Below are 27,204 nucleotides of genomic sequence, written 5' to 3' on the forward strand. Positions count from 1 at the left end.
TTTATTCTCACCAGTTTCATTTAGCATAATTTCAACTTTCAAATTATAGGAACATAAATGAATGTCCTACTTCTGTGTTAAAAGTACTTCACTACTTTGTGGGACGTTGTGTGCCCATTCTTTACTAAATTTTCTTGGTCGCTGTTGCTAGGTAACACCGCTGACCTCCCACAGCTGAAAAAAGATGAGAGGGTTGGAGGGAGCAATTCGGCATTGTTAGCATTTGACTAATAAGGTTGTTGGGTTTTTTTTTTTAAACTATGTATGTAAGCATTTGTCCCCTTCTGTAGGGAATGTCATCGTCTATGGGAACACAATTGACACATACACCACGGTGGAGACGCTCTTGAACTTGGGTGTGAGGGGCTCCTACATCCACCTGGTGCAGCACCCACCCACCTCCATCATCACCTGCATCAACAACTACGCAGTGGAGGGCGCAGTGGAGGATGCGCTCCGAGCCGCGGGGGTGACCGTCTACCGGGATGCGGTCCTGGCTCAGTGGAACGATGGCTTGAACCCAGACCCCATCCACAGCGCCAGCTTCACCACACCCACCAAGCCCTTCCAGCTCCCTTGCTCCGTAAGTAGGTCCCCAGAACCTCACACACCACCTTTGGGGGACTTGGGGGTCTGAAAAGTGGTAGGTGGTGAATTTATAGTCACAGGGTTCTTTTTCCCCTAAACGTTCAGATTTTCTATTGCTGAGAAATGAGCCACCCAAACTGAGTGGCCTAAAACAACAACAGCCATTCCATATTCTCTCTCGTGGTCCTGGGGCTGGACTGGGCTCCCCCAGCAGTTCTCCCTGGAGGTCTCTCCTGGGGCTGACGTCAGACTGGGGTTGGGGCTGGAATCGTCTAGAAGGTGTGTTCACCCACTTGTCCGTCTGCTGGTGTCAGATCAGCTTCAAGTGAGATTTTGACCTGAACACTTACAAGAGGCCCCTTCGTGGGACTGAACTTCCCCTCTGCATGGTGGCTGGGTTCCGAAAGCAATGGGACAGAGACAGAGAGAGAGAGACGCAGAGAGAAAGAGAGAGAGAGAAACGGCATATCTCCTTTCGTGACGTAGCCTCAGAAGTCAAGCTGCACGCTTCCACCGCATTCTGTGCCCTAGAAGCAGGTCACTAAGGCAGCCCACACTCAAGGGGAAGGGAACTGGACCCCGCCTGTTCCTGGGCAGAGTGTCAGGGGGGCGGCTTTGAAGAGGGCCCGCCCCACTGAGCGCTCCCCATGTCCCGGGTACCATGCTGCACACTGGCGGTGTATTCTGTCCCCTCCTCACAACAGCTCTTTCAAGGGAAGCATCCCCACCTTACAGACGAGAACACGTGGCTCCACGTCGGCTGAGATCCCAACCCAGGCCAGCAGGGCCTCAAAGTCCATGCTGTGTCGACCTCCTAAGATTCTGGAAACAGCAATAGGGGATCTTCCCCCATGATGTATGGAGAGAGTACTTTGCTTTGGGGCTTGTCACAGCTCAGCTCACACCCTGTTCAGGAGATGAGCAGAAGCCAGGAGGGAGGAAGAGGGGAAAGGGGCCAGTTGATGTGATGGAGAAGCAGGAGATCCCTCAGAGAGAGGGGGCTGCGGTCCGAGTGAGTGCTGGAGCTATGGGGGTCAAGGGCTGTGTTGGCGGTTGGGATAAAGGATGCCAGCAGCATCTAGTGGGCAAGCCGGCTGGGGACCCCCGTGGGGGCTCATAGCAGTCCCTCACCTGGCAGTAGGGGTGGGTCAGCCTAAGTCAGGGCTTCTCACCCAAGGGCCCCTATGGGCCACCTTCATCCCCCCAGAGTCTGGACTGGAGCTCAAGGCAGACCACCTGCACAGAGGGCATTTCCCTGCCACCTGTCATTTCATTCTGATAACCCAGGGGGATTTCACATTCTGCTCTCAGTACCTTCATTTACTCCTTCACTCCACAAACATTTATTGGACACCTACTAGGTCTCAGGCTTAGTCCTAAGTGTGAGGGTTATAGCAGTGAAAAAGACAGAAAAAGTTCATTTTATTTTAACATAAAAGTGACACCATCTACACATGTATGTCACAATACCTGTATAAGATAGGGAAAATCAACATCTTTTCACCAAAAGTTTCCTCCCAAAATGATGATCGTGGAAGATGTATGCCCAGGTTATCCTGGGCAACTCTGGGGGTGAACATATACCCTGCTTAGGGCGCATGGGTGCACGAAAACCTCCCCCAATATCCAACTGAATACAGACTCTGTAGCAGTCCCTGCTGGCCTTCACTCTCCTGTCCAGGTCAGAATTGGAATCATGGCAAGGACATCTTGCAGATACTCTCAACTGCCTTGATCCAACACACCTTCCTGCCCAAACTTCACCCTAAATGGATGAGTCGGACATTGGCCTGCTGTCCTCAGGTCCTGTCTCCGGATTCCCCTGCTCTGCTCTGCACCATGACGAGGGGCCTCTACAGAGGACCCTCCCAGTCCGTTTCCCCTGACTCTCATCTGTGTTTGGCCAACAGTAGGTTGGCCAACCTGGCAGGAGATTAGAAACTGGAAGAAGGGAACAATCAGGGTATTTATCCCTCCTGCTCGTCAGCTTTGGGTGGCATCTCTGCCAGGGAATTAGGAGACTTTTGATGGGCACGAGTATATTCACGATCTTCACTGTGGCCATGTGGTCATGGTGTCGTGGGCTGAATTACGTGCCCCCAGAGAGATACGGTCCTAAGAACCAGTACCTGTGGATGTGACCTTATTTGGAAATAGGATCTTTGCAGTTGTAGTCAAGTACAGAGAAGGTCATCCTGGTTTGGGGTGGGTTCTAACTCTAATGATTGGTGCCCTTACATGGAGAGAGAGACTTGATGACAGAGAGGAGGCCCATGAGGAAGAAGGCCCCATGCTGACGGAGGCAGAGATGGAGTGATGGCAGCCACAGGTCCTGGAGCAGCAGGGATGGCCAGCGCCCACCAGCAGCTAAGGAGAGATGAGGACCTCTCTGAAGTTCTCTGTCTAGCTAGACATTTGTCAATTTTATTGATTTTTTTCCCCCCAGAGAAATGGCTTTTGAGTTTGTTAATTATCTCCGTCGTCTGTCGGTTTTCTCTCTCATTGATTTCCACTCTTAACAATTATGTTCTTTTTTCTGCTTGCTTTGGATCTACTTTGGCTTTCTTTTTCTAGTTCCTTAAGGTAGAGCCTTAGGTCATTATTTGTAGAAGCATTTAAAGCCAATGTTCCTACTTCATATTTTCATCCACTAGGTACTATTCAGTTGGCATTACAGGAGCACGTGAGTTGTGTTTGAGAGGTCTGAGAGGTCTGTAACTCAGAACACGTGCTCCCACAGACAGTGTTGGATTTGCCGATCCGGCGTTCACTCTGTTCCACAAACCCCTATGTCCCAAATGTAACCGTAGCGTCAATGCCTACGCCAAAACCATATAAAATAATATGATAGAGGTACTGATAGTCTTTAAAACGCAGTAAAACAAGGGCTAGTATATGTATGTGCCCCGTAATAAAAGAGTCGTTTTCAGTAGGAGAAAAACTGGGTAGGTAGAAGAACTTTGCGGGGATGCTGAAGGGAGCTGCTGACCATTAACGGTCCTGTTTTTCATGCATAATTTCAATTCAAATCAAACATCTTTCCTATTTTTCTGTGAGTGGGAAGTCTGTTTCTATAGAGATGGGAAAGGAGTAGAGGAGGAAAAAAAAAGAGGAGTAGAGAGACAGAAAGTTTCAGAGTCAGGGACTCAGAGAAATATATTTTCCTGTGGTCACTGAGCAAGGTTATAAAACAGAAAAAATTTTAAAGAGGTTTGAAGGAAAGAAGCTGCCTGGATGGGAGTAATTGGGATAGGATTAGACATCTGAGTGAACAGAGACAGGGAAAAGGGCAAAGGCCCTGCCGGTTCCCTGAGGGAGAAGAAAGGACGTCATAGGGATGGTGGATCTGAGTCCAGTGCTGTCCAATAGAACTGTCTGCGATGGTGGAAATGGTCCATGTCTGTGCAGTCTAACATGGCAGCCACCGCCACCTGTAGCTTTGGGGCATTTGAAATAGGCCACCACAACTGAGGGTCTGGATTTTAGATTTTGTTTAATTGTAATTAATTTAGATTTAAAAGTATATAGTCACCCATGACTAGTGGCTACTGCAGGCTCATTTGTGGCTCATTCCTCATTGGCGCGCCATTCCTAGGTGTAGGGAAGGGCATGGAAGGGGGTTACCTCTGGCTCAGGACAGCTGATTTCTGTACATAATGGGGCAAGTGAGGTGGGTAGAGCTGGCGTGTGAAGGAAGCAGGGAGTGTGGTATCCACCAGTATGATGAGGACCCAGGTCATATGTCCATTTCTTACCATGCTTTTAATAAGGTGGCAAACTGTGTTTAGGTAAAGATAAAAATGATTCACCTTAGCTACTTCAGTGACAACTGAAGACTTAAAAACAGCTAACCTGGACTGCTTTAATGACTTAACATCAATACGGAAGATGATCTCCAGATAAGTACGAGAACGCATTAAAATTTGGGCAGAGAATGGAGGGGCCTGCAGGTACCTTGTAAATCTTCAGTGAGTCAGCATCTGCCGTCCCAGGGCAGGAAGCAACAAGGCAGGAGCCCAGACCTGGGGGGTACCAAGGCGGACGGGGCTTGCATCCTCTCTGGGGCGTCCTGCAGGGAGAGACAGGCTTTCTGGGTTTAAAGGGGCAGGAATGGGGCAGCCTGAAGACTCAAAACTGGACGAAGTGACCCCAGGAAGCAACCTGGAGAGACCTAAGTGTCAGACGCAGGAGAGGAAAATGGTAGGAGGCTGAGAAGGAGCGATTCGAAATGTCCGAGAATGAGAGGAAAGTGGTGTTTATGAATGTAAACCTCCTTACGGGGAAGCACGTGCTCTTGTGGGAGATATTCCACCACGTGGCACCCTCGCCCCTGGATGTCTAGATTGAGCAATTAAAAAAAAAAAAAAGAGTGACATTGAATGATCTTCATTTCTTCTGTGTACCAAAGATACACACACCATTATGACATACTGTTTGTAGATTTAGGTTTTCTTGTGTGCCCCAAGTAATAAAATAGAGACTCTTCACCCTGTTGGGAAGGCACAGTGAAGAGTGATAACTAGAAATAATGTGATTGTTCACTTTGTAGATGTTCTTCAGCTTCTGTGAGAAGAACGTGGATTACGAAACATTCAGAGCCTTCAACGACGCGTGCCTCGTCTACGACGGCCGCCTTGTGATAGACACCAACTTCCACACCAACGACATAGCCATCAGAGCTGCCGGCTCCCTCACCAAGTTCTCCAACAGGTATTACTCGAATGAGTGGACTCACAGCAACTTCAATTCCAAGGAAATTGGCTTCCAGCTGGCAGCCGTGATGCTCAACCTCTTTGACCCGACCCTCGAGCCTGTGACTGAGCCGCCGGCTGACCTTGACCGCCTCATCCCCATGTACAGGGGAGCCAAGATCAAAGGTATGTAGTGGGCCACCTTCATCCCTGTGATGGAGCCACTGGTTGGATCTGGACCAGCCAGCCCTCCGTTTCCTGTAGCTTTGGTGAGGAGGCACCTGTGTCCCTCAGTGGGTTTGCACAGAGACACGGGAGGGCTCTCTTTTATGTTTAACTATTTATTATGGACTTGATTTTATCACATCAGAACTGATGTGCTAAAAATTTTCACATCAGAATGTGATGCTCACTTTTCATATAAGGAAACTGAGACTAGGGGATGATGAGTAACTTGCCCAGAGGTCCCTCACAACTGGTGTATGGTTCGATGCCCTGACATCTTACCAAACTTTCATTCTCAATATAAGTTGAGAGGTAAGGAGAACTTCCAAGCCTCCCAGGCTTTGGTCTGCTGTCTGGATGGATAAGCTAGACCATTAGCAGCTGTAAAACGGTCCAGTTTTATCCCCTCAGCTTTATTGACCCCTAAGGAGGTCATCATATGAGTGACACAGAACTTTCTTATATTTGGGAGGTGGGAGTTACCCTTGAAAACAGTATCTTTGAATGTTGTGGATCTTCTACCAGAAAAATGCACGTGTTTACAAAACTGTATGTTTACTTCCAGAAGGTTGATGGACCAACCCCCATAGTCATCCATGGACCCCTAGGGGGTCTGTGAACCCTAATCCAGTAAACAAAACATCAGGCTAAAGAGACAAAAGCCCTGTATTGCAGTCCTTGTGTTTATCTGCCCAACTAAATGGCCTCCGAGAGGTCGTGATCTCCTTCTCACTCTGGATGAGACCTTAAGAAAGGTGGTGGATGTGGGAAAGGAAGACAAGGCATGGGTGTCAGAGGCTGATCAGAGCTAGACCAGGCTCGGGCTTCTAGGGCAAGCTAGAAATAGTAACAGTTTCATAATATGAGTTTTCTAAAGCATTGAACAAGAACTTTGTTGATTTTCCTTATAACATTTACTTAGTATTTTGGTTACATAGTGGAGGAGGATGGAGAATGGGAACACCACGGCAACATTTGTAGACCAAAGTCTTGGCTGGCTTTAGCAGGCAGAGATGAGAATGCCACAAGTTATGGGAAATCAGGATGCACGGGATCAGCTTGGCACATCTTGGAACATTGGTGGCTATATTATGGGTTATAACGGCACATTCATTTTGATTTTATTAAATAAAATAAACCGCAGGGTGTTCCTTGCTAATAGAGGTACTTGAGTGGGAAAGTTTGAGTAGCATACACCATGGCAGGCATCTCTGGTTGTCCTGTGGTACAGATGTAAGCCCTGTTACCCAGTTGTTACCCGACTGAATTAAAATGTGGAAAACTTGCCATTTCCACCAGGAGGCATCCTCCCTGGGTCGTACCATTATCTGCATATCGCCAAGCCTGCCATCCCAACCCCATTGGAGGTACAAATGGCCCAGTCTGATTTTGTAAGTATTATTCCTGAATTTCATTTTACTTTCAAATATAACACTTTGTTTGTGGGGGTAGGGGTGAAATTCTTAATTCAGTCTTTAGTGTAATGTATTGGTTCATGCATCAGAAAGCCATGTGGCAGTTTGGCCCCCAAAACGGCCCCCACTGACTCCCACCCCTTGGTATTCATGTCCTTGTATGGCCCCCTCCCACACTGACTAGGGCTGACCTGTGTGGCCAGCAGAATATTGTGGAAATGACAGTGTGTGACTTCCAAGGCCAGGTCCTGAAAGGCAATACAGCTTCCAACTTGCACCCTCCTGGGTCACTGCTGCCATATTGTAAGGTCACCCAGGTGGCCCTTCGGGAGGTTCACGTGGAGAGGGATTGAGGATTTCTGCGCCAGCCAGTCGTGTGATGGAGCCACCGTGGAAATGGTCCTCCAGCCCTAGTCCAGCCTTCCGATGATGCAGCCCTGGCCAACATCTTGACTAAAACGTACAGGAGACCATGAGCCAGAATCCCCCAGATAAGCTATTCCCAATTTCTGACTCCCAAAGACTGAGGTTATAAAAATGTATTGTCATTTTAAGCCATTTATGTTTTAGAGAAGTTTTAGGTTCACATCAAAAGTGAGAGGAAAGTACAGAGATTTCCCATATACCCCCTGCCCCCATTCATGCACAGCCTCCCCCATTGTCAACATCCCCACCAGGGTGGTACATTTTTTACAATTGATGAACCTCCATTGATGGATCAGTATCACCTAAAGCCCACAGTTTACATTACGGTCCACTCTTGGTGTTGTACATTCTATGGGTTTGGACGAATGTGTAATGACATGTACCCACCATTACAGTATCATTCAGAGCAGCGTCACTGCCCTAAAAATCCCTCTGCTCCACCTCTTCATCCCTCCCTCCCTCCCCTGCAACTCCTGGTAACCACTGATCTTTTTACTGTCTCCATACTTTTGCCTTTTCCAGAATGTCATAGAGTTGGAATCACACAGCATGTGGCCTTTTCAGATTGGTTCCTTCACTTAATAATTTGCATTTCAGTTCCCTCCATGTCTTTTCATGGCGTGATAACCCATTTCTTTTTAGCCCTGAATAGTATTCCACTGTCTGGATGGACCACAGTTTATCCATCCACCTCCTGAAGGACATTAAGCCACTAAGTTTTGAGGTAGCCTGTGATGAATCCATAGATAATTAAAATAACCACCTCTGTGGCAATAGGAAATTGCTTAGGGTCTGGGATGTCTGTCCAGGCCCCCCGGTTCTCCTGCCCTCCCTGGATGACACAGGAAGGGCCAGCGAGGTGAAGCTGAAGCTGTGTGTGCTTGGGGGTTGGGAGGGGCGTTCCCTGTGTTCAAGGTAACTGGAAAGGACACAACATGGTTGGTCGGTTGGTGAGCTTCTCAGGTAAGATTATCGGACAGTTGGTCCCAACTGGTGTTTGTTGTCAACTGGGGTTTCCTTTCTGGTGCTTCACGTTTGCTTTTTCGTCAGTGAGGAAGACACTGGAGGTTGCCTGCTTCCACTCCCATTTTCTCATCCTGAATTTTTTTGAGGGTTAATGATCTGACTAAGTTGAAATAAGCACATCTCCCAGATTTCCTTGAGAATGAGGTCAGCCATGTGGCAGGTCCCGGCCAATGAGATGTAGTAGAAGCTGCTGGAAAATTCCGTAAGGGGGAGCAGACTCCGGATGTCGCAGGCTCCTGGCCCCTCACCCTCTCTCTTCGGGAAGTCAGAATCCCAGCTCTTCCGTCGACTTCCCATGGACTTTGGACGAGTTACCAACTCCTCTGCATTTCTGGGGTTATTAGGGATCCCATATAAAGTAACACTGCCTTCAAGGAATAAAACAGGTGACCCGTCAGTGGTAGATGTTGTTAATTATAGTTCCAGAAAAATAATGAAACCTGGTTCTTCCAAGGAAAGGATGGATGCTGTGTGTTTAAAACTTATTTCCCTTGGGCCTTTCCCAGATTCTTTCAGGTGTGTCCTGTATCCACAGTCTGATGCAAAATGTTCTTACAAGTAAAGAAAGGACCGTAGCGAATGGTGCTCCAGTCTGTACTGCTGTGTAACAAAACTTAGGGACATGAAGCAGCCATTGGATTCCGCTCACAGATTCTGTGGGTTAGGAATTCGGACAGTACACCGTGGGAATGGGTTCAAAAGCTAGGAAATACTGGACTTGGTTTCACACTGAACCAGATTCTTCAAGGACAGTGTGTGATTTCTGACATGCAGTGTCATTTATTTATCAACCACTGGTTCTCTCTCGGAATAAAGTCAGAGGAGGAGCGAAAGGGAGTTTTAGATAATGAGGGTTTTCATAAGAATGGAACTTGACTAGCTTCTTTGGCTGGTGCTGTGACAGTATTTGAGCAGGAACCCTGACTGTAATTAACCATTTTGCCAGGTGGGCCTCCTTTTTAATTAGTACAGAAGATCTAAACAGATTTTTTCCCCCATTTTATTCACCAAGAAAAAAAATGTAGGATGGTTCCAGGGCAATCTTTTGGATTTGGAATTAATTTGATTAAGTAAATTTGTTGCCAGAATGGTCAGGCAGTCCCCTAAATATGGCCACAGTGGATGGAGAATGGAGCCCACGGGGCAGTATTTCACTAGAGAAACTAAATTACTGTTCTCACAGCAAATGTAGTACAGATGAATCTCATCAGACTCTTGTAGCACTCATGCATCGGGATATGTAAGTAAGGAGATGCTTTAGTAATTCATGAGGTAACCCGACAAAAGGAAGACAGGGGACCCCAAGTCGTCTACATAATGAACTGATCCGCAGATTCCAGTCCACATGCCTTGTTGGCTTATACTCCACGGAATAAACAAATTTGTCACAACAAACTCTGCCTGGGTACCATTAAATTTAAAATTGTGTATTCATCGTGGGAGCTGGGAACCTGGTTTCTTGCATGCCGAGTCTGATTACCCCTGGGTCTTTCGTTTGGCATGAATTCCAGAGCCATATTCCAATCTTTGTCAAAATCATAAAGGAGCTCAAAAGGATAATTATATTCAGGAAAAAAGGAAGAGACAAAAAAAACAACACATCAGAACCCGTTACTCTGTCAAAATTTTAAACTCAACGCCCAGATCTCCTAACAATTTATTCATATACTTAAAGGAAGAAACTAGCCACATCCCACAGAATTGGAAAGTGTATGAAATCATCATCGTCGTTAGCCCAGAATCCCTCACCGGGTGGCAGGGCTGGAAGCTGCCTTAAGTCCTTGTTTAGTGGAGTGATTTTCTGGAAGGATAAGCAGAAAGGGTCCTGGACTTCACTGGATTTTCCCATCTGTCAGCAACAGTGACTAGGAATGACCTCAGAAATTTAGATAAGTCTGCCCAGCCCCACAGGGGTAACTTGTGTCTGAGAAACCCATCTGTAGGCGACTTGCCTTTCATGTCAATGCAAACTATTTTGATGCCGCATGCCTAGGACGGCCCCCTGGTTATGTGATCACAGTGCCAGATCTCATTAACGATGGTCACGGTCACTTCCAGAGTCAAGATGTGCTGTCTTTGCACCACTGGGCATTTCTTTCCTCCGTGTGCCTTTAAATTCAACCTTTAAATTAAAAAGAAAGGCCAACTCCCCTCCACCAAATAAACAGACCCACGATGACACATCACTGGAAACGATGCTGACGACACAGCCCTTGTAGAACAGGGTGACCTCAGAGGGCGTGTGATGCTGAGACACCAGCCATGGAGTCACTGTGGCCCTCGAGTTGAGGTGCTCAGAATCCACTGAATCAGCCCGCAAATACAAGTGCTTGTGAGCAGAGGGTGGGATATTCAGTGAAACTCTTTGCCAAGTCAAAAATATTGTCAGCCACGTGGGTGGATCCCGAAATGTACCCCTCTGATGCCTGAGTTCCCTTCCTTAATCACTCAGCATAAAGAAATTTCAAAGAGGAAGAGGAGAGTCCACGACCTTGTGGGATCTGCTGTCCACTGAGGCCAGGGAAACCTGGTGCTAAATGTATGCCAGAGCTGTGGCCAGTGCCCCCTCTCCCGGACCCCCAGCCGCCCTACCAGCAAGGCCAGGGAGCAGCCCCTCCCCCAGACACTCATTCAACTTCACCAAGGCACCCCTGACTGCGAAGAGGCCTCCCCAGGGTCAACTTTACTTGGTGGCTCATCATAGCAAACGCTATTTCTGAATTAAATACACACAGAGCTATGAAAGTGATGAACGCGCCCGTTGCGAGCATCTCTAAGAATAAATACAAGACTTTAAAAACCATTTGAGTTTGGCACCAGCAGCTTTAGTCTTAGCCCCTTCCATTAACATTTTGTTAAAATGTTGACACAAAAACAAATAAATGATACCGCTTATTTTTATGAAAATAGAATGATTCTCTACAAGTTATAAAACATTATAAATTTTTATACTATACTTCTATAGTATAACATGTACTGGGAACATATTTTCCTGTTATGAAATAACTCACCAATAATTTCTATTGGATGCATTGCATCCAGATGTGTGCATATACCATTGTTGCGTTAGATAATACTTTACTCGGTGTTTTTTTAAACACTTTGCTATAGGGGTAGATTTCCTCTCTGTATCCACCCATCTCTATGATGCTGGACCTCGTGCACCTCCCTGGGGCGCTGTCCCCCACCCCCATCCTAAGCTGTGTTTGTTCTGTCCCCCAATCTCGTGCATATCCTTGGGGCTGGCCCAGGACTTACCTGGCATCCCTCCTGTATTTCTCACCTTGTGCCTTTATAGTTGGCTGGTTCCTCCTCAGGGCTTAGTCATGTGATACACAAACACCCACCAGTTGCTTCAATTTACTTAAAAATCCAGTTAATCCGTGTGTCCTTGTTTAGATAAAGTCCCCAGGGGATGTCCGGGACTCGGTAAATGTTTGGGATCAGTGCAGTTCAACTTGCCCTGGATTTCTAAATGCCACATTCAAGTTCAGAACAAAAGCTTAAATCTATATGCACTCAGGAGAGATTTACTGAGTGCTACTGTGTACTGAGTTCAGAGTCCAGAGGCAAAGTCTGTGGGTTCAGCCACCACCAGCCAAACCCAGGTTTGTCCACGGAGGTTCTGTTTGTTGCTGGAGCCGGTGGGAAGCGTGTCTCTGGCTGGTCAGTCAGTGGCCATCGGGGGCTGAAATAGAAAAAGTGGTCATGACTGGGGTAGAGGGGCATCTTTCCTTGTCATCTGGGTTCACATGGTGGTTTAGCCAGTTTCTAGGGGACATAAAGCCATGAATCTACACCTTTCACAATTTACAAACTAACAAGTAGCCCACAGAACGGTATATATATTTTCCATGAACTTGAACCTTCTTCCCAGGAACAGACCCTACCAAACAGGTGAACCTCTGCAAACCCAGCTGTCAGGGATTCACCTTTTTCCTTCTTTCCTTTGTTCGAGTAGAACTTTAAAAACTGAAATTCCTTTTGCGCACCTTTGACTAGGAGGTTTTTCTCAAAATGGTGCTGTGAAAAAATTAAAGTTAACAGTCTTATGACACCGCACAGGAGAGAATAGACCCAGTTCCACCTACTGGCTGTGCCAGGTATTGAATTACGGAGAATTGACCGTAACCTAGCAACTAATTTAGAAACGTGGAGCGATATAATCACAGTGTCAAATACCCTGAGGAACTTTCAGTCATCACATTCAAACACGTGGTTTCTGACATGCACTTATCTTCAGTCGAGTTTGGTCAATATCTACTACTGTGATTTGCAACAGGCGATAAGCTCTAATCCGTCCATTATATTTGAAAAATAAATTGCTATGATAAAGTTCCCAAAGTCCAGAAATGTTTCTAACGTTGTTTTTCTGATGCACTCCACCGCCAGGGTTCAGAAATAGTAACAGGTAACGTGAAGAACGGGACTTACTTCCGAATCCACACCAACAAGTACAAGATGGTGGAAACCATCACGTGCCTTTCCAAAGTGCCTTTCCCTGCCTCCAACTACATCCGCCTGTTCGGCCAGCACGAGCAAGTCCTCAACAACCTGTGCGCTCGATACAAGGACGGGCTGGTCCCAGACCTCTACAGGTGAGCTGGGCGTTGCCCTTTCCCGGGGGTTATGGGGTGGGGGGAATGCAGACACAAGCCATGGATGTCTTGTGAATGAGGGAGGGGTTTTGTGATGCGCCAGGAAGTACACGGGAACCCCTGGAAGAAGCTAGAGCTTCTCAACAGTGAAGTGTATCAGACCCACCAACACTGGAGAGGCCCACGGAGAAGAGCACAGGCTCTTGGTGTGTCCACAAGTGGCTGCACGGCCACGTGCAGGCCTGGGTCCCAGACGTATCTGCGCACGGCCTCCACGCCACAGATGATATTCAAGTCTCTCTTGAGACACAGGCTGCTAAGAGCAGTGGTCAGAAACGTAAGAGGTCGATTTGGGGGCAGGATGGAGGTACCTGGTCCTGGGGGGAGTTCCAGCACCACGGACAGGCTGTCTGTGACCCCAGCCGCCTCCTCACAGCACGTGCTCAAGCAGAGGGGGCGACCGTTTGCCTAAGACGTTGGGAAGGAATTCTGCTCCAGCAGGTTGGCTGGACTGGGGGCTCTAGATCCCCAAACGGAGCAAGTCAGCACTCCGTTTGGGGCCCTGTTTGCGAGCCTGCTCATGGCAATGCGTGTAGCTGGAGTTTGTGTGTTTTCCCTGCTGTATGGTATTCCGTGTGTGAGATAACTGTGTCACAGCTCATCCGTCCATTTTCCTGTCGATTGATGTTCATATCGTTCCAGTTTGGTGCCATTGGCATCGTGGGCACACCTGTGCAGGAATGTCTCTCGGGTGTACTAGGTGACGCCCAAATGTTTCCCACGGTAGTGGTGTCTGTTACCCTCCCTCCAGCCAGCCGTGAGAGCCCTCCGCAGCCCTGGCAGTCCTCGGCACTGTTCAGCTTGAACGTTTGGCCACCCTGGTGGTGTGGAAAGGTGTCTACCCGGGGTTTCAGTGCTCCCTTTCCTGATTTCTTTTTTGTGTGTGTGGTACGCGGGCCTCTCACTGTTGTGGCCTCTCCCGCTGCGGAGCACAGGCTCCGGACGTGCAGGCTCAGCGGCCATGGCTCACGGGCCCAGCCGCTCCGCGGCATGTGGGTTCCTCCCGGACCGGGGCACGAACCTGTGTCCCCTGCATCGGCAGGCGGACTCTCAACCACTGCGCCACCAGGGAAGCCCCCCTTTCCTGATTTCTAATGCAGTTTAGTGCCTTTTCATTTGTTTGTGGGCCATTCATGGTAGTTTCTGGGGAAAGGCCTGTTTATGACATTTGTCCCTTTTTGGGGAGTGGTGGTCGTCTTCTCTTACTAACTCACAGGAATTCTTCGTATATTCTGGATACAAACTTGGTTGTTTTACATTTCCTTCATATGTCTTCTTCCATTCTGAGGCTTGTCTTTTCACTTTCTTTATAGTGTCAATTAACAGATATTCTTCATTTAAAAATCATCTGTCTTTTTCCCGACATCTTGGATATTTTTGTCCCCTTGCTCTTCTAATAGTTGTACAGTAACCTTGTGACGCTCCATGAAAAGCCCCACTGGATTTGATAGGAAATGCATTAAACCTTAGATCAATTACATAAAGTTGACATCTTTGATATTAATTTTAGTATCATAACATACTAGTTAACCCTTGAACTATAGTGTCAATATAGTCAAAAGTCGAAAATCTGAGTATAACTCACCTTCTGCCCTCTGTGTCTGTGGTTCCACATCCTCGGATTCAACTAAGGGCCGATCAACCAAGCATGGATCGTGTAGTACTATAGTATTTACTACTGAAAAAAATTTGTGTGTAAGTGGACCCACGCAGTTCAAACCACAATTGTTCAAGGGTCAACTGTGTAGATCTTGATTTATGTGGGTCTGTTTAATATCTTTCAGTAAAGATTTATCATTTTCTCCATCAATGGCTTGCTTAATTTTTGTTTGATATGATCCAAAGTTCATTATATTTTTATTGCTGTTGTAAATATCATTTTCTTACTGATTGCTTCTATATAGTGTATAGAAATGTGCTTTTTTATGGTTTTGGATTCTGCAACTTTGCTAAACTCCCTCATTCATTCAGATAATTTACCTGTAGATTCTTTTAGATTTTCCACACAAAAAAATTATATCATCTGCAAATAATGCCGGTTTTGTTTGTTTCTTCTTTTTAAATCTTTGTAACTTTTATTTCTTTTTCCTGTCTTACTTCACTGGCTAAGATTTGTGGTAAAATTTGGGATAGAAGTAGTGAGGGATGACACCCTGGCCTCATTCTTAATTTTAAAGGGAATTCGTTCAATATTAAGTGTGTGACGTTTGCCATACATATTTTTGTAGACACCCTTTATCAGGATAAGGAAGTTTCTTTTTATTACTGGCTTGCTAAGCATTTTTATCATGCATGGATTTTTATTTTTTCCCAGAAAGAGTACTTAACTTTTTTTTTTTTTTTTTTTTTGCGGTACGCGGGCCTCTCACCGTTGTGGCCTCTCCCGTTGCGGAGCACAGGCTCCTGACGCGCAGGCTCAGCGGCCATGGCTCACGGGCCCAGCCGCTCCGCGGCATGTGGGATCTTCCCGGACCTGGGCACGAACCCGTGTCCCCTGCATCGGCAGGCGGACTCCCAACCACTGCGCCACCAGGGAAGCCCAAGAGAGAGTACTTAACTTTTGAAACCTTTTATGTGTGAGGATATCTTCCTATATGTTTCCCATTATAAACTACATTTTGATAAAGTATCAAATTCCTTAATCATAGGCTTCCCCTCCTCAGATCTTTGTAGACATGACTCCAACATTTATTTAAAATAAAGAAAAATACAGGTATTTAGAAAGTGAATTTATTTGTTCCTCAGCTTGTGGGTAGGATTTTATCGTGGCTCTCAACTGTACGCAGAATATTTGAGTTAGAGGGGAATCAGTTGTTCGTCAAAGAACATTTTTATGGGAGCTATGTATTAAGAGTCTTCTCTGAAAAGAAAATATTTTCACATTTGACCAAATTCAGTTTGTTTTTCCTGAGAAGAGATGCTGAAAGAGACAGACTTTGTGAGCTCGAGACCACTGGTCTGGGCACAGCTGTTAACTGAGGACAGTAATAAGTTTAAAAGTGAATTTGATTTGCTAGGAGTGAATATTTGGGATGGCAAAAGGGGACAACACTGGCTATTAGGACGTGCCAACTGACATCTGTAAGAAAGGGGACAGGGGGATGGTGGCTGATCATGTTCTAGTGTGGTACCCAGGGCGCTGCCAGGCCCCGCCCATCCCTCCCGGATGCCTGTCAGTGCACGAGCAGCTGCGGCCACGTTCTTTTCAAGTGCCACGAAACGCTGCCAGGGCCCGTGCTGACTCTTGGCCCAGCACTGCTCGCCCTGTCTGTTGTCAGACCAACTGGCAAGGCTCTTTCCAAGCAGGCAGGGTGAATGGTTTAGCTGATTTTGGCCGAGATATGATTACCGATTGTTTCCCTGACCTCGGCAGCACCAGTAACATCCCTTGTTCAAATCTGGGTGCGTTTCCATCTGTTGCGTCTGGGGGTACCTTCCTCCAGGCTGGGAGGGCTGACCGTTAACCAGCCGCTCTGTCTTCTGCAAGACAGACATGACCTCAAGGTCAAGTTCCTCTCTGGGTTCAAAGAAACCCTCTGGATCCTTTCTCTCCACTTCCCTCGATCTATTCTCACCCCATCAAGGGCCAGGACAGAGGAGGTGCTGGTGGCCCCAGTGGGAATTGTGGCAGCCACTCAGGCAGACGCTGTAGCGGCCAAGGCCTCACCAGCCGTGTCTCTGGCTGCCTGCGGACAGGCTCACTTGGAGCCATTTGGGGACACGTGGTGGCTGCCGAGCAGTCAGCCGCTGTGATACCCAGGCCGACAGCTGTCACAGGACAGCAGTGCCGCTGAGGGTCTGGAGCCAGGCTGGCTTGGATTCTACCTCTGTTTCATCCTTTGTTTTCCCCTTGGCGCTCCAGTGCAAACCACTGGTGATGGAGAGAATAAATTCACCACTGGTGACTGTGTGTGTGCGTGCATGTGAGTGTGTGCCTGTGAATGTGCGTGCCTTTGTGTGTGAGTGTGTCTGTTAGTGTGTGTGAAAGAGAGAGAAGTAAATTGATGGGTTGACGGATTTATCACTTCGGAAAAAGAATGGAGTCCCTGTAATTTATCTGTTCCTTTCTGAACCAACCAGCATTTGAAAGTCACATAACAAATGTGTTACAAAATGGACTTTTCCGCAATCTTCCCCTCAGAGCACCTGTGCCCTGCGGTGTCCCACGTACGCGTGCACACGCCTGTCACAGCCCCTGCAGCTCTGGCCCACCCCCTCTGACGATGTCTAGAAGGGGCCGCTCCTTCCCTCCACCTGCTGGGCTGCTTCACCCTCAGACACTGGGGCAGAAGCAGCTTCCACGGGGGTGCCAGGAAGTCGGAGATGGGAATCGTGCGTGGAGAGGAAGGGGAGGTGGAGGCGGGGCCCTGCGAAGTCCCCATCACGGGGCTCTAACGAGGCCTGTCCCCTGTCCTCCCTGCTTCCTTACCTATGCCTCATCTTCATGTACGCCGCTTAGCGGTGACCCTGCAAAGAAAAGCTCCTGCCTACCGACTTCCCCCACACCATGGCCTTAATTAACAGTCTGTAGCATCCTTTATCCTCACGGCGTGAATAGGTCTTGCCCTGGCTTCTTTGTGTGAGCCCATCAGATACTCATAAACCTTGATTAAATCACCTCTTCTCACATCTTAACGTGTTCAGCTCTCAAAGGCTGCCCTCGCCCGGCCCTCTCCTCCTGCGAGCGCTGCGTCCCCCTCGGATGCTTCCCAAATGCTCGGATGCCTATTTTTAATGGCTAAGTGCTGCTGTGCACAGTGTTCTAAATGGGATTTGAGCAGGCCCTTTAAAAGGCTGCCGTTACCTTTTTGAACCACGTAGCCCAAGGAGTGACTCCCTCAGGAAAGCTGCCGTGCGCTATCGCTGTCTTCAGAGAAGCCAAGTAGGACGCTGCCAGCCTGCGCAGCCTCCTAATTCCCTTATTAGACTCAATTGGAATCATTTAATCATGACTTAACGTGTTTTTCAGTTCCCCTGTGGTCAGTGACCTTGTGCTATGCTCGGTAGGATATCACACACTAAATACTAGGTGCCCATTTTTCCAGACTTATCAAAATTTTATTGAACCATGGCTGCCCAGTCCAACTTGTCAATTTTTTGGTGCATACCTAAAATTTGTTGGCTAATAGTTCTCCCAAGATGCAACTTTCCCTGTTGACTGCTTACCGAGTCACCCACCTGCCTTTCTGGAGACCCTTTAGATCAGTGTTCCTGTCCATCATTCATTTCAGATAATGCCAATTCCATTTCATAGCCTTATAAAGAATCCTTTTTCAAGTGATTTGCTAAAATCAAAATCCATCCTCTTGGGACTTCCCTGGTGGTCCAGTGGTTAAGACTCCGTGCTCCCAATGCAGGGGGCCCAGTTTCGATCCTTGTTCGGGGAACTAGATCCTGCATGCCACAGCTAAAGATCCCACATGCCACAATGAAGATCCCTCGTGCCACGACTAAGACCTGGCACAGCCAAATAAATAAGTAAATAAATAGATAAATATTTTTAAAAATCCATCCTCTTCATTTTGCTTCCCCGTTATTTAACTCTATTTCTCCACCCTTGTGCATGTTCACACACTTTCACCTGGGGCTCCTCACTGGTCATTCCCTGGTCTCGTTGATCCAAGAGGCATCTCCTTGCCCACTGGTTTTCTCATACGATCACGTTGCATGTGAGGCTTAACCCATGTCTTGGAACATCCCTCATTACTGAGACGGTCAACCTTAGGTCTCAAAGTATAGACCAGTGAAGGGGCCAAATTCCATTTAACACAACCTATGTCCATTTTTACTTGTAATATTGCTCTGACTAAAAGACTAGGATTCCTTTTTTCTAGTCTATGTCATCTCCTTCCTTCCCACAGTGCCATTGTATGGCATTAACCTTTCCTGGGATGAAGGGCAAGATTGTTTTAAGCGGTCCTGTAGTCATGGCCAGAACGTGTCCCTTCAGACATTCATCCCAAGATGATAACATGCAGGAAAAACAAACGCAGGCGGGCACACGGTCAGGGCTGAATGTTAAGGTAATGACCCTGGAGCAGTGCTTGGAGTCTGGAGCTTTGCTTTTTCATCTCTTATCCGATGTGTTCCAATAATTTGCCTCATTCGTCATAAAATTATAGTTTGGCATGTTATCTCAACATTTATCAGAAAGGCCTGGATTGAGATTTTTTTTATCTCAATTTGAGGTATCTGGAAGGTACATTTTCTTATTTCAACTGCCTCATTCTCATTCGTGTTAGTGAGAATCTTTGCCTTGAGGACAGTGCCCATAAGTGAGTGAAAGAAAAGTGCGTATCCCATCTCACAGCCAAGATTCATTTCAATGTTAAAGGCCTTTATTAATGAGAATGTGTAAAGACTCATCAAGCACATGCAGTGCCCATTCCCATCAGTCTAAAGTGAAGGATGGGGGCTTCCCTGGTGGCGCAGTGGTTAAGAATCCACCTGCCAATGCAGGGGACACGGGTTCAAGCCCTGGTCCGGGAAGATCCCACATGTCGCAGAGCAACTAAGCCCGTGAGCCACAACTACTGAGCCTGCACTCTAGAGCCTGCGAGCCGCAATTACTGAGCCCGCGTGCCACAACTACTGAAGCCCACATGCCTAGAGCCCGTGCTTTGCAACAAGAGAAGCCACCGCAATGAGAAGCCTGCGCACCACAGTGAACGGTAGCCTCTGCTCGCCGCAACTAGAGAAAGCCTGCACAGCAACAAAGACCCAATGCAGCCAGAAATAAATAAGTAAATAAATTACTTTTAAAAAATAAATAAAGTGAAGGATGAGGGACAGGAATTCACGTTTCTTCACCCGCCTGGTTCCATGTGAATGCCCCTGTCCTTATGTCACCACCTCTGAGCAGGCATCACCATCTCCTGAAACGGAGGAGCTTGACAGTCTCCCTACTATAAAAGAAAATGATTGCTTTCAGTATCTGAAGGGAAACAGAGATATTTAAATCACATCTTAGTACCTGGGGGACATACCTGCAGCGCAGGGATCCAGCATCCTAGACACCGTGCTGCAGTGTGACCTGTACGCGGGACAGTTCACGTGATGTGGGACACATAACTCACATATGCGTCTGTTGGACCACATCTACATTATTATGAAAAATTTCAAACTTTTCACCTAGCTGTATAAAAATAAACACTTCATGGCGAAACCACCACTGCCATCTGTAAGCTCTAGATAGCCCCCCATCTCCACAGCTGCCGAACCAGCCACGTTTCTGTCACGCTTGCCCGTACACTCGTGGTATATATCCTAAGGTAATTTGGTGTGAAAACCCAACAGTGCGTAAGAGTGAATCCTTACTTCTCCATCCTAGAGTGGAAAGGACGCTAGACTGAGATGGGTTCAATTTCTGCACTGTTGTTTATTAGCCTTGCAAACTTAGGCAAGACATTTAATCTCACTGAGCATCCTCTTCCTCATTTCTGAAGTGGAGATATCACCAACGATCAAACTGCCCACATCACAGGATAAAAGCAGATGATGATGCGGAAGTATTTAAAAGACGTAAAGTAATCTACAAACGCCAAGTTTCGTCATTACTTTAGCTCAAGTGTTCACGTTCCCTCTAAGTCCATACTAGCCTTCATGGAGAGGCAGACTCTTTCAGCCTTTTACACAGTTTTCCTTCTCCCTCCCAAGTTAATACAAATTTAAGGAAATACGGTGCTTCTTTTAAAATCAAGTAAGCAAATGTTTTAAAATTGCATTTATATATGTGCTTGCTATGTCCTGTTTTAAAAATTATCTTATTGGAGGTACTCGTGAAATTTCACGTGCTTTTTTTTTTTCAGAGTCATGCTCTGAGGGGAAAAAAAACCTGGGGAGAGGTCATTATCAAGAATTAAACATGTGCGAAATCAGGTGCTTTATTCAGAGTTAGTGATGTATGAAGACTGTACCTCCCAGGGCGCTAAGAGCAAAGGAATGGGTCACACGTTTCTGTATAAGCAACACTTAAAGACGATTTCATTTCAAGACACTGCCACCAAAAGCAACCACGTAGGCTCTGAATAGCATCTAAAATTTGGAATTATGAGCTGTTTGAGTTATAAAGTACATCTAGAATCTAATATCATATAGTTTTAAAAATTGCTTCAGAAAATTGTTTCACGCATTGTGAAGAGTTACCAACACCTTAGATCTGCACTGTCCAATGTGACAGCCAATTGCCAGGTGTGACTTTTAAATTTTAATTAGGATTAAAAAAAATTAAAAGCTCAGCTCCTTGGTCACACTTGCCATGGCCTGCGTACTCAACAGCCACACATGGCTAGTGGCTACCATATTGGATAGCACAGAATAGATGGCATCCATCATGGCAGAAATTTCTACTGGGCCGTGATGGTGTAGGCCAGTCACATTCATGGACGTGGTAATGAGTGGTGTGGAGCAGAGCATCTCTGGACAATCATTTCCTAAAATGCTAATCACCAGGCCCATTTGGTTCTGAATCCCTGACTTGCAGATGTGGTAGCTCAGAGATGGGTGCTCAGTGAAAGCCCCGGGGGGGAGAAGGAGGAAGTGATATCTCTCTATACCTGCTTTTGTGGGGTCAACTGGAAAGGAGATTCTCCCCAGATCACATGCCAAGGGTGGACAGAGGGGGAGCAAGGACGGCGTGGGAGAAGGGGCGGGGCAGTCGAGCTCCCTGGGGCCCTTAGTCACACTAGGGGCTTCCTTGTGTACAGTTCAGCTGACCCCACCCCAGCCAGCCCGCACTTCCTCACCAGTTATCCTCAGCAGACTCAGTTACTAACATTCTAGCCCTTGTCAGACCCCAGGTCTTGGATCTGGGGCTCAGCAGATCTGACTGGTATGTTCAGAACTGACTAGATGCCCTCTGAGCATCTTTTCAAACTTTTGCTGCAGGAACTAAAGTCCTGTATAGATTTTCTTCCTCCTTTCCACCTGGCGGCCTGTGGGTCAGAGGTATTATTTATGAGTCTAAAATAATAGCTGATGAGCCAATGGTTATCTCCAAGGCTACCAAGTTGCTTTAATATAAATACCTCTTTACCAAGCTCCAAGAAACAACAGAATTGTTCTATTGTTATTGGAATTGTCAGCATGAACACATTTCAGAAATCTTTCAGTCTACTGAACTGTGAGAAGAAACTGGCCTGCCTGCCTACATTTTTTATGGCCCAATAACGCAAAAAGATGCTCTAAAGCCACCTGGGCAGAGTGGAGTATCACACACACGATGCTCTCATCCCCCTCCCTCTAGGCCTGGATCTTTATATGTTTCTTTTTGAGGATTCTTTTGTACATTTTTTTACTCTGTAGCATTTTCCATTACAAAAGCAATACATGTTTGTTATATAAAGTTTAGAAAAATATTTTAAAAGCTAAGTAGAATACAAAGTCCATACCTAATCCCACTACCCAGAACCTATTTCAGATGACTGAGCTATACGAGATGAGAAGAGTTGAAGAGTCACTGCTATTGGCTCCCAGAATTAAGACCTGCAACAAGCTTGTGGACGGTCCACAGACCCCCTCTTGTGACCAGGTGCTAGGAAGGACCTTAACTGTGGTCCAGCACGCTCACCTCGGAGATGAGAAAACGAAAGCGGCAGGGCTGGCCGTGGCTCACAGCCACGAGGGTGGCATCAGGGACATAAGAATCAGAGTCCCCTGCCTCCAAGTCCAGTTCCCTTCATACAGGACCAGAGGAGCACATTTCCCGTTGTGCAGTGACATCATTTAGAGAAAGCACCTGCTTGGAACATGAAAATAATTTTGCTTCTCTGACAAAATACCTCAGGGGATGACCAGGATGATTCACATGTGGAGGAAGAAAACATTAGAACTTCTGTTTGTATTTTTATTTTAAGAAAAAAGGAGAGCAATCAGGCTTTATTCGTATTTGAAGCACAAATACTGGCACCCTCTTGGGCCAGATGAAAGACAGATGTGTGTTCTACATGGACTCAACACATCGAGTGTTACAGGGGGATGTCACAGCTTAGAGGGGTCAACCTTATTAGTGAACTTGGAATTACTGCAGTTTTTGCGTGTCTGGTTTTGTGGATTTATAAATAATGATCTGGTTTTAGCTAAACTAACATCCACAGCATGGGCAAGATCATTTAAAGGACTCCTCCAAAGAAACCACAGATTGAAAATCCTGGGAAAGCATGCATGCATAAACCAGGAAAAGGCAGAGCTTGGACCTGTCTCCAAGTCCTCAGACGGGATCTTTACCAGCCGTATTATGAGTAAGCACAATGATGAATCCTCAATCAGGGTTCAGTTGCAGACAGTAGAATCCTCTCTGGCTAGTTCAAACAGAACGTGATGTACTGCCAGTGATAGGTGGTTTATAAAATTCCTTGAATGGGGCTTCCCTGGTGGTGCAGTGGTTGAGAGTCCACCTGCCGATGCAGGGGACACAGGATCATGCCCCAGTCCGGGAAGATCCCACATGCCGTGGAGCGGCTAGGCCCGTGAGCCATGGCCTCTAAGCCTGCGCATCTGGAGCCTGTGCTCCACAACGGGAGAGGCCACAAGAGTGAGAGGCCTGCTTACTGCAAAAAAAAAAAAAAAAAAAAAAAAAAAAAAAATTCCTTGTATGGGCTGGAGGAGCAGGCTTTAAACTGGCTTCCAGGGAAAATTCAGAAATCAGCTCTACAGACCTGGCCAACCTCTGCCACATTGAGGAATTGGTGGAGTCAGGAAACTGCCGGTCCACAACCACACCTTCTCTGCCACAGTCCACACCATCAGGATGGGTCCCCTAAGCCTTGCCTCTCACTGCCCGTGGGATTCTGGTGCAGCCAACACCAAACGCTACCAGGACCAGGCTTGCCAGCAAAGGAAGAAAAACAGTGGAAACACGGTCTCCGCCTCATGGTACTCATACCCACCTTCCAAGTCCTCCATGAGGGTGTCTCTTTGGAGGATGCTTGGTCTCATGTAGAACTTACACCAGAGACTCGGTCCCAGGTAGAAACCACAGTTCCACTGCCTGGAAAATGTAGTCTTTCCCTTTCCTACCTGGTATTTTGGGTAAGTCATGCTACCAGGGGTCTGGAATACAGCTGGATGAACTAGTCTGTAATATCTCCCATAACTAACTAATCAAATCTGACCAGAAATCAGCACACCCCCCCCAAAATGCAAAACCGTCAAGAAGAACACTAGAAATTTGAATTTACATGTTATCAATAAAGATGAACTTTGTCCTAATTATTTATAGGTTGACAAACCCTTATCCAACATCCTAGGAGCAGATATTACATTTTAAAAAAAAGTTGTTTGGGGAGTAGATTTATCCTCTCACCTGAAATAACTAAAAAACTTTAGAAAATGTGAAAAAACATTTAAAAATAAATATTGGACATAAGACAATGAAGGACAGTGATCTCTGAGAGTCTGGAAAGAAGTAAGGTGAACCCTGAAATTACTCCAACTTGCTGCCTTAGAATTTCCAAGCTGTGGCAAAGGGACAGGAACCCAGCAGACTCCCTGAGTTGAGGACTGGAACTGTGAGTCTGCAGAGGCCAAGGCAGCTAGTGTTCTCAGGACAAGGAACTGGAAGGGAGGTCGCTGCTCAGAGAGAGGAGCGTGGGGATCAGCAGGAGGTCCCCCTTGAAAATTCAGTCTAGTCCTGCTCAGTGCATGCAGGAGAGGAAACCCCCCAAGTCTGGGAAAGAATCACTCAAAGGACTAGAGGTTATATTTCCTGGCACTCACACAGGGCTGGGAACAGTGTGCATTTCCACCAGCCAGCCTGGAGAACCTCAAGATTCATCAGCAGGTAGAGTATACACTTATGGTCTCCCCTCAGTGGTGAGAAAAATGAACACGCATCCAAAGACTCAGGAAAATACAACCCATAATGAGGAGAAGAATCAGTCAATTGAAACCAATCTAGAACTGACACAGTTGTTAGAATTAGCAGACAAGCATATTGAAACAGTTATTATAACTGTATTCCACATGATCAAAAAATTAAGTAGAGATTTGGAAGGTATATGAAAGACCCAGATAAAACTTCTAGCGATGGAAACTACAATGTCTGAGATGAAAAAATACACTGGATGGGATTAATGGAAGATTAGACCTTGCTGAAGAAAATATTAGTGAATTTGAAGACATACTAGTTGAAACTACCCAAAATGAAGCACAAAGAGAAAAAAAGAATTTAAAGCAATGAGCAGAGTGTCAGTGAGCTACGAGGCAACTTCAAACAGGCTAAAGAAATTAGGACCAATTTTTTTTTCCAAATTTGATGTAAACCATAAACCCACAAATCCAAGAAGCTCAGTGAATGTCAAGCATGAAAAACATGAAGAGGAAATCAGTATGGAGTTTCTCAAAAAGCTAAAAATAGAACCACCTTATGACCCAGCAGTTCCATTCCTGGATATATATCTGAAAGAAACAAAAATACTAATTCAAGGGACTTCCCTGCTGGTCCAGTGGCAAAGATTCCACACTCCCAGTGCAGGGGCCCTGGGTTCAATCCCTGGTCAGGGAACTAGATCCCACATGCTACAACTAAGAGTTCGCCACAACTAAAGATCCCACATGCTGCAACTAAAGATCTCATGTGCTGCAACTAAGACAAATAAATAAATTTGTCTTAATAAAGCCAAATAAATAAAATTTTTAAAAACCCACTAATTCAAAAAGATACATGTACCCTAATGTTCAAAGCAGCATTTACAATTACCAAGACATGGAAGCAACCTGAGTATGCATCAACAGATGAATGGATAAAGAAGATGTGATATACAGATACATACAATGGAATACTACTCAGCCATAAAAAGGAATGAACTTTCCCCATTTGTAACAACATGGATGAACTTGGAGGGCATTATGCTAAGTGAAATAAGTCAGACAGAGAAAGACAAATACTATATGATGTCACTTATATGTGTAATGTAAAAAAAAAAACCAACAAAAAATAACTAGTGAATATAACAAAAAAGAAACAGACTCACAGATATAGAGAACAAACCAGTGTTTACCAGTAGGGGGAGGGAAGGGGGAGCAATATAGGAATGGGGAGTAAGAGGTACAAACTACTAAGTATAAAATAAGCTACAAGGATATATTGTACAACCCAGGGATGTAGCCAATATTTTATAATAACTATAAATAGAGTATAAGCTTTAAAAGTTGTGAATCACTATATTGTATACCTGTAACATATAATATTGTACAATAAAAAAAGAAAAAGTTACACCAAGGCATATCATAATCAGACTGCTCAAAACCAGTGATAAAGAGAACGTCAAGAAGGAACAAGAGAAAATATTGTTTTCAGAGGAATAAAGATAAGAATGACAACAGATTCCTCATCAGAAACAATGCAAGTGAGAAGTCAGTGGACTAGCATCTTTAAAATACTGAAATTTTTTTCAAATTTGAGAACAAGTTTATTACATATTATATAACATCTCCAGCCTAATACATAGCATAACATCCCCTTATATTACATAGATTACCCTACCTACCCCCAACCAACATCTGAGTCATTTTCTATCCCATTACCCTGTTTAACTCCTCTATTGGTTTGTTCTCCCAATTGATAACACCACCATGATCCCAGAATTCATATGTTGAATCACTAATCCCCAGTGTGACTATATCTGGAGATAGGGTCTTTAGGAGGTAATTAAGGTAAAATGAGGTCACAAAAGTGGGGCCCTAATCCTGTAGGACTGTAGCCTTATAAGAACAGGAAGAGAGAGAGGGACATCTCTGTTTCTCTCCTCCATCTGAGGACACAGTGAGAAGGCAGCCGTCTACAAGCCAGGAAGAGAGTCCTCACCAGAACCTGACCATACTGGCACCCTGATCTTGGACTTGCAGCCTCCAGAACTGTGTGAAATAACTGTTTATTATTTAAGCCGCCCAGTCTAGGGTATTTTGTTATGACAGCCTGAGCTAGGCCAGATTTACATCCCAAGTTCGGTGCTGCTTTATCTCCCCACAAGGGCAGAGGGTATTTTGCGGCTTCCAACAGCCGCCCGCCATGCTGCACAAGGCACATGGTACCCCCCAGGCACTCCCATTCAGCCACCATGGGAACGACCTCCATGTCAGCTTGTCCTGGGTTTGACCCCTACTTCTGACATTATACCAGCCTCAGGTTCCTTATCGGGAACTTGGTTCTCACTCGGTGGTGATAAGGTGTGAAAA

At 46.1% G+C, this 27,204-nt stretch overlaps 1 protein-coding gene across 1 annotated transcript in view; it reads left to right on the forward strand.

Moving 5' to 3' along the window:
- CFAP61 (cilia and flagella associated protein 61) overlaps nucleotides 1-27,204 on the forward strand; it is a 250,975-nt gene that overhangs the window by 192,031 nt on the left and 31,740 nt on the right. Inside the window, exons 21-24 of the mRNA XM_065892819.1 lie at nucleotides 291-583; nucleotides 5,138-5,465; nucleotides 6,804-6,895; nucleotides 12,764-12,969. Coding sequence (XP_065748891.1) covers nucleotides 291-583; nucleotides 5,138-5,465; nucleotides 6,804-6,895; nucleotides 12,764-12,969 — 919 coding nt within the window. The remainder of the gene's footprint in view (nucleotides 1-290; nucleotides 584-5,137; nucleotides 5,466-6,803; nucleotides 6,896-12,763; nucleotides 12,970-27,204) is intronic.

Source organism: Phocoena phocoena, chromosome 15, assembly GCF_963924675.1.
Source record: "Phocoena phocoena chromosome 15, mPhoPho1.1, whole genome shotgun sequence".
Classification (NCBI taxonomy): Eukaryota; Metazoa; Chordata; class Mammalia; order Artiodactyla; family Phocoenidae; genus Phocoena; species Phocoena phocoena.